The sequence below is a fragment of the Physella acuta genome, unplaced genomic scaffold, assembly GCF_028476545.2.
Source record: "Physella acuta isolate Inbredline_101_S28 unplaced genomic scaffold, ASM2847654v3 ptg000648l, whole genome shotgun sequence".
Lineage (NCBI taxonomy): Eukaryota > Metazoa > Mollusca > Gastropoda > Physidae > Physella > Physella acuta.
This window is the reverse complement of record NW_026732167.1, coordinates 297,631-306,334: the sequence shown is the minus strand read 5'-3', so window position 1 is coordinate 306,334 and position 8,704 is coordinate 297,631. Positions and strand designations below refer to the sequence as shown.

Below are 8,704 nucleotides of genomic sequence, written 5' to 3'. Positions count from 1 at the left end.
ATCGGAAAGTAAAGATTCCTAAAGAAATACAACTCATATTATAAATAAAAAACAACTTTACTTTAATAAGATTTTAAATGCACGAAAATTAAGAAACTTATTTTCTTTAATAATAAAAAATTGGGACGCTAAAATGTCCGTTGGTTTCATGGTCAACCAGTTATGCTTTTATTAAAGAAAGCGTGTTTAGATTGTTTTCTTATTTTCGCTGCTTTTAAAGGCTTTTTATTGTGAACTATATTTATATTTCTTTTACATTGCACTTGATATCAACTCCTAAGATAGATTAATAGGAGAAAATGTGATAAAAAGTATTTCATAACTAACAGGAAAAAGAAGGCGCTTGATATGCCATGTTTTAAAAAAGTGTTCAGATATCACCAAAAAAAAAGTATCTTTTAAAAATAAGAAAAGCGATAAAAAATTATAGTTACATTTTAAAAACTTTAAGCTATTCGAGAACCATCTTATGTTTGTTTGTTTCTTGTTTTTTTTTTTCGTATTTTTGTATTGAATATCAGCAGTTGAAAGGAAGATTAGAATTATCTTATCAATTCAAATATTTTAAAACAAACACCTTCAACTTCTTCATGAAGTTAAATGGAATAGCCAGGGAGAGTAAAACAATAAAAGTCACAACAACTGTTTCCCATGATAAAATACACATTGGTGTATAGCCAAGGATTGTATTTTATTAAATAACTAGCCGTCCCGGCCAGGCCCTGCACTGGCCTCTGTGAAAAACCTATCTGTAAAGGACCATGATATGTGTGTTTAGTAATCAGCATATACCCGGCATTGCCCACCGTAACCACAACCAACCAAACCAAAACACACAAAAAACGCAAACATAACTCAAACACAAACGAAAATACAAACGCAAACACAAACCCAACCACAAACACAAACACAAATAAACACAAACGAAAAAGCAAACGAAAAGAAACCAATTTCAAACGCAAACCCAACCATAAACGCAAACCCAACCCAAGCACAAAGAAAACACAAACGCAAACATAAACGCAAAATGCTAACAGTCTACCCCGGGGCGCCAAATCGCACCATGATTGGGTGCCGGTGAAACCGCCTGTTTCACCTTAGTAAACTTTAGTACCCCAACTTATACATAGTCTTTTGCACTCACTTCAATGAACGTGAGCGCCAAATCGAACACGGTAAAACCCGGGGCGCCAAATAGCACCATCTCTGGATTTGATTCACTTAAAGACTATAGTAACCTCTCTTATCCAACATTGTTTCTTCGGTAGTAGAACTTTACACTGCTAAATGTAATGTTAAAAGTCTGCTTAAAAATAAGGTACGCACTATGGTGACGTAAAAAAGAAAACGTTCATCATATTTGGTGCGACCGACAAAAACGAATTCCCCTTCGTGCGCTAAAAAGGACAGACAAAAAAGAGTGCGCAAAAAAAGAAACAAATAATAACCTACGGGAATTCCCGTTCCCGAATAAAGATTTCTTTTTTTTACCTAAACGGTCTTTGATTTAAATAAACCGGGAGTGATCTCCCCTAAACTTTCTCTAATATTCTAATATAACACTACGGGGGATGGCAACTCGGGATATAGACTTCTAGACATGATTTTTAATCCATTTTAAATACTCAAATTTTTTAAAATAGAATATAATCTCGTAGAAAAAAGAAATGCACACCAAGTGAACGCTAAATAAAGATGTGCATAATAGTGCGCAATATTATTAGTACTTTATAAATTTACATGCGTTTTTTGAGAAATCGGAAGTAGCGTAAATAAGTACTTCCGATAAACGGAAATTACTCAAAATTCGATAGAAGGTGGAGAATTAGATCTTCTACTTATATATCAAATTTCATTTATCTATCTGAAATATTACTCAAGTTATAGGCTTTTAAAAAATTCAAAGTAGAAAAAGTACCACTTCCGGTTATCGGAAATCGCTCAAAAGTTGATACGAATCTACGATTTTGATAAAATACTTATATATGAAATTTCATCAACCTAGCTGTAACGGTACTCAAGTTATCGTGTTTACACACGGACAGACAGACAGACACACAGACAGACACACAGACAGACACACAGACATACGGACAAGATTGCAAAATTATGTTTTTCCGTATCAGTGAGGTGTAAAACGTCGAGATTTGTAAAAATCTCGATTTCTTTTTTTTGCACGATTACAAGACTTTCTCTATACTTCGTATATACGAGAAAGTAAAAAGTAATGAGTATAAATTTAATAAAAGAAGGTTCTTTTGCGGGTGGCAGATTTTTAGAATAAACGTAGGACTAGCACTTTAAAATACATAGCGAAGACCAGTGTTAGGCTAGGGCATCAACATGGCGGCGGATCAGCCGCGGATGTAAACATTACGTAGTTTTGGTCACATGTGTGCACCCTCTCTATACCTACAACAAGCACTTGATCAATCCGTGCTAATTATGTAAGTTTTTTTACCCAACACCAAAACAAAATAATAAAAAGTAATTTTTCCCCCTATGTAATGTGTTTTTAATAATAAGCTAATAAAAAAGCTTATGCCAGTTGGAACTTCGATTGAAAAACATAATACAGGAGCGTAAAACTAATTAAAGGCAAGTGGAAAGTCTGCAATAAGCCTTAGAATCGCAAACACTTTACCCGATCACAAAGGAAGCTGTTGCATGAAAAATCGGTACTTGACTTACAGAAACATGACCACAATACAAATAAACAGTCGTATATTTTATGAGGTAAAATAGTAGTGACACGTGGTATCATTATCAGGCCATGTTTATTTAGGTTACTGGATAAAAACAGGTGAGAAATTACAAGCGCGTGAAGATCTATAAATAGAGGTAAATATATCATAACGTTTTATTGAAAAAAAAATCCTCTTGGGGTTCAAACTTGATTTTACAGATTCCCAGAACGTCAAAATAACTGATATCTTTTTGTTGTGGAGCTGAGAATGACCATCACGTTTTTGTACACCTTGAGTTTAACGGTCGTGTTAGTTTTTGCATGCAACCTTGAAAAACCACGTATGTAGTGTTAGTGATGTTTAGCTGATTTCAACGATACAACTATTAAAAAGGGTTTGGTGTATGCGCATATAAAACTGGTGGGGTTCTATTAAAGTATATTACAATTTTAAATTATCAGTTAGGTTGAACAAAGTTTAATGAAACAAGCAAAAAAATTTCGATCTATTCAGTACAATATACTAATTTTTTTCTCTCTTAAAATTTAGGCAAAGAGTTTCGCTTTCCACCCACCCGCTCCGACAGTCGGCTATTTTACTGATCGGATAGCGATACAAGAATCCGTGATAGTTATTTCTCTTTAATGCAGTGATCCAGGTAAGATATAATGCAATCAAATAAAAGTATCAGATCTCTCACTTTGAAGTTGAGAGAATCGTAAGAATCGTACAAAGAACTAATCGCGTCAATGCTTAGCAAAACTGGGTAAAATTAAGCGTTAATACAATTGGTTTCTTTTGTAAGTGTTAAAAAAAGTATCTACTCAGCGATCCAGTACAAATCCTGCGGTTTTTGTTGGTGAAAAAGCGCCCCCCTCCCCTTTCCCACTATCTTGGACAAAGTTGGTAGAGCGGATTTTTAAACGTCACTAACTCTTTTTTAAAGTTACACAATTGTAAAATACGCTTTAGTACAATGGGTTTCTTTTCTAAGTGGTAACGGTTATCTACTGACTAATCCAGCGTAAGTTTTTTTTCCGATTTTAGTCTTCGAGAAAGCCCCCCCCCCCCTCCCCATCTAGGAAAGCTGGAAAGCGGTTTTTGTGGGGCATGTTTTTTAAGGGTATTTGTTTTAAAGCTACAAAATCAAGGTAGAACACAGTTAAATCAGAATGCAAATGCTCTTAGCCGTTAAATTTCTTAACTTTTACTGTACATTATTCAAAACTGCAGCTTAAAGTAAGCTTTTAATTTTTTTACCCCTTTTGGCGCCCCCCCCCCCCCCCTAGGGTCGGCGCCCGGGGCGGCCGCCCTCTCCCCCCCCCCTTAGCTACGCCTCTGACTCACTGTCTCTGTCTTTCTCTTATAAACGTACACGACAACCAGAAATTTAGCACGTTCGACAGGAACAACTATTTACAAAAGTAACTGAGCTCAGTTTTTCACGGAGCCTGGTGGTATTAAATCTAAACCGTGATTGATTTATCTGACATTGAAAATATTCAACAGAAATTCTTCCCCTCTGTAAATTTAGCAGTTAGTGTCATTCCCCTCCCCCTCCCCCGTTTGATAGCTTTAATTTGTACGCATGTAATAGTAACGATGTTTATTTATAATCGGTTAGTAAATCACCTGAATGTAGAATTGTTTTCGTTATAATTAGATTGCAACTTCATGGTTTCACCCCAACCCCCCCCCCCCCCTTTTCGGGATTGTCAACATGTACTTAAAAGACTAATTAACTTTTAATCGTTTATTCAACATGCCAAAAGCATTTTCTTCGCTAAGTTTTGCAATTTTTGTCTTGGTGTGCTTCCCCCCCCCCAATGGCGTCAACCGATGTGGTTCGTACCCCACCCCTGCCACTTGTACGCTTGTGCGTACACGTACAGTTAACGGAAATATGTACCATTCAACCTCGCAATAAAAAAAACAGTAGTGGGATAGAAAATAAGATGTGTTATTGTTTTTCTGAACTCTCAACACAACACTTTATCACGAAACTTTAATTGTAGGTACATCAATAAACTTTGGGTGTCAAAACAGCTATACAGTTATAAATAAGATATGTTGCTCGTGACTTTATGGCGTGGCAGCATTGTAAATTGGCCGTTTTTCAAACAAACAAGTCGTATATTTTATGAGTTCATTTATCAAGAGATAGCAGAGTTGTGACTAAAACTACAACACAATATTTGTTTAAAGTAATTGGATGGATACTTTTGTGTGAATCAAACATATTTGATCATGTATAAATTGAGGTAGATAAAGTAATATCACTTCATTTTTACTTTCTATGTTTGAAACCCGATTTTGAACTTAAAATATAACTTCCATTAGAAAATCTTTATCTCGTTTTTAACTTAGCCTGTTGCAAATGTTTATCAGATTTTGGAACATCAAGAGACTCTTTGCTTTGCTAATGTGTGCTTACAGTGTGATAGGACAAAGTAAGTTGTGTTTTGATAGACATTTTTATTTACTTTTATAGGAGTTACTAAGAATTCCTTTCCAGTAAATTTGACGACACCATTAACCTAGTTTAAATATTTCCAGAGCAACAATTATTTTCTTTTTATGCAAGTAATATTTCATGATATGTATACACCCTCCTTAGCTATTCTTAGTTTTTTTTTTAAAGTAGTAAGCCTTTCGTAATGAAATCGACAACAGATATATTTTACAGTAGGCTTCACCTGCTCCTGTGAACTCGATTTATGAAGGGATGTGTACAGCTTATTACAAGCTTTTATTTAACTCACTTCCTCTGTCTGTCTTGACGGAAACGCAGGGGTGAAAATTCGGACAGTTCTACTTGACCGATACGATTCACAGTTGGCACGTGGGTCAAGACATGAAGACAATGCAATCTGAAACTAAATTTGACTTAATTGGATGCCTAATTAATTTTTTATGAATTAATAAAAATTTGGACCGAATTAGTAGGCATGTCTAGCCAACCACACCACACGCGTCATCACCTTCAATAGCTGCGCCATCACGTAATGGCTGCGTTCAAAAACCATTGCGCGCCTACTGAACGTGATGTTCAGTAGGCGCGCAATGGTTTTTAGTCATGTAACTCTATTGTAAATAAAACATGTAAAGTACTGAAAAAAAAATTCATAAAAAACGTTTTAATAACAAGCTTTTATGTGATGATGCACTAAAAAGTAGAAAATAAATTATAGACTACTATTTAAATAACTATAAAGAAAAGCGTGGGTGTCTTCCTTAACATTAGTAAAAGTATCCAATAGATACTAAAGTGACCCACGCTTTTCTTTATAGTTATTTAAATAGTAGTCTATAATTTATTTTCTACTTTTTAGTGCATCATCACATAAAAGCTTGTTATTAAAACGTTTTTTATGAATTTTTTTTTTACATTCTCTTCAAATCTCTTCACGTGAGTCAGGTACCCATAAAAAATTAGATTTACTTCACTCTATCAGGTACCCACGACGTCACCGTGAGCTCTACGTTGATTTCCCAAAGATCGCCATTTCCGATAGTGAAATTTACTTTTAAAAATTCATTTAAAAACGTTTTAATAACAAGATTTTAAGTAATAATGCACTAAAAAGTAGAAAATAAATTATACACTACTATTTAAATAACTATAAAGAAAAGCGTGGGTCACTTTAGTATCTATTGGATACCTTTACCAATATTTGAGAAGAGAACCATTCTTTTCTTTATAGTAATTTAAATAGTAGTGTATCATTTATTTTCTACTTTTTAGTGCATTAATACATAAAAGCTTGTTATTAAAACGTTTTTTATGAATTTTTTTGTACTTTGCATGTTTTTATTTACAATAGAGTTTCATGGCTAAAAACCATTGCGCACCTATTGAACGTGGTGACTCGTGTGGAGTAGTTGGATAGAACTACTACTAATTCGGTTAAAATTTTAATTAATTCATAAAAAATTAATTAGGCACCCAATTAAGTCAACTTTAATGTCATGATGCATTGTCTTCATGTCTTGAACCACGTACCAACTACGAACCTTATCTGTCAGTTAAAAGTGCCTGCAATTTTGCTCGGCCGTTTCGATCTAGACAGACTGACGACACACTGACGACAGACTGACGACAGGCAGAGGAAGTAAGTTTTATAAAAGCTTGTAAAAACCAACGAATTGAAAATCGGGTGAATCATTTGGGCTAATCATCACTAGAACTGTTTGTAAAATCTGCGTCTCACTTCTCCAAAAACATATCTTGCCGCCTCTCCAGACATCTTTTTTATAGGCCTAATTATTATTTTAACCAAGTGTATATACTTATTAGAACAGTTCAAACCGTGCACAGAGCTAATTGTACATGGGTATAATTTATTAAGAAAGCTATAAAGAAATGGATACATCTGATTGTTGAATGAAAAAAAACAATTTAACCATGGCGATCTTATTATTCTTTTAATTATCAAATATTAAAATATGCTTATTGATATATAGGCCTACTATTTCTGTTACAATTTCTGGTCCATCCCTCTACAGTCCGTTTCTTGCTATCTATCAGTTTCAAATAAATATATTAAAAGATTTTTATTTTTGAAATTTTTTTAGGAAATGGCAACAATAAAACTTTTGCCAGTGCCACTCTTGACCTTACCTGTCAAACTACACCAGACACATGCAGGGATGTGGTCAGTTCTCTGCCCAGACCAGTGGTCATTCTGTCAAGTGGACTTGAGGTGATGTGTGACACACAGACAGACGTGGGAGGATGGACGGTGATACAGAGAAGATTCAACGGACAAACAGATTTCTATCGGGGGTGGGAGGAATACAAGTATGGGTTTGGAGATGTGGATGTCGGAGAATTTTGGCTGGGCAACGAGAACATTCACCGTCTGACGTCACAGAGACGTTACGAGCTGAGGGTCGATTTTAGATTTAACAACACGGACTACTTCGCTAAATATTCCAGGTTTCGGGTGTATGGAGAGGTGGAAGGTTATAGGTTAAAGGTCAGCGGTTATTCTGGCAACGCTGGGGATTCTTTGTTAAACGTACACAACAATCAGAAGTTTAGCACACTTGACAGGGACAACGAACTTGACAGAAGAAACTGCGCCCAAAATTTTCACGGCGCCTGGTGGTACTATTTGTGTCACGTGTCCAATCTGAACGGACTTTGGAGAAGCTCTGAATTCGGTAAGGGACTAAACTGGTACTCAACAACAGGCCATTTTGCCTCTGCTACATTTACTGAAATAAAAATGAGGCCGATTTAATGTTTCAGTTTGTCGCTTTCCTTCATTTAAATCAAATAATACATTGATTTTAGACTTTTTAAAGTATATTAAAAATATTTTAAAATACATATTAAAATGTGTTTCTTTAAAAACATTCTTAAAACAAAAACAAAAATTAATGCTTTCACCTTGTCTAATTAGTTAACTGACTGTGTCTGTCGTCAGTCTGTCTAGATCGAAACGCCCGAGCAAAAATTCGGGCACTTCTAACCGACAAATTTGGTTCATAGTTGGTACGTGGGTCAAGACATGAAGACAATGCAAATTTTAAAAATTGTAAAGTACTGAAAAAATCTTTAAAAATGTTTTAATAACAATCTCTATAAAATTATGATACTCCAAGCCTATTCATTAAATGGAAAGAAATAAACATATAGGATTTGTAGGACCTGGCTTATTAAATGTTATTGATTTTAAAAAATAATAAGTAAACAGTATGTTCAGTGTATAGAATAAATAAAAGGCAGTATTAAAAATACCAACGACATTGCACTTAATCAATCCCCGCTAATTATGTAATTATTTTTTTTCCTAACACCAAAACAAAGTAATAAAAATAAATGCTTTCTTCTCCCGATTTAATGAGGGTTTTAAATGGAAGTAACTGTGTTTTACAAATCAATTGACGTTATGAGAACTAAAGGACAAAATGCACATACATTTCAGACTCAATTTTAGAAATTTTATAAACGTTGATACACTTTTTTAAAAATTTTATGTAATGTTCATAATTGAAAATTATTATTCTAA

The 8,704-nt window shown here is 34.5% G+C and overlaps 1 protein-coding gene across 1 annotated transcript; it reads left to right on the top strand.

Moving 5' to 3' along the window:
- Nucleotides 1-4,807: 4,807 nt before the first annotated feature.
- LOC131948528 (ficolin-2-like) lies at nucleotides 4,808-7,933 on the top strand. Its single transcript, XM_059310087.1, has 3 exons — nucleotides 4,808-4,948; nucleotides 5,076-5,137; nucleotides 7,263-7,933. Exons 1-3 carry the CDS (start codon nucleotides 4,935-4,937, stop codon nucleotides 7,931-7,933), a joined length of 747 nt encoding a protein of 248 aa, XP_059166070.1. The 5' UTR covers nucleotides 4,808-4,934.
- The last annotated feature ends 771 nt before the right edge of the window (nucleotides 7,934-8,704 follow it).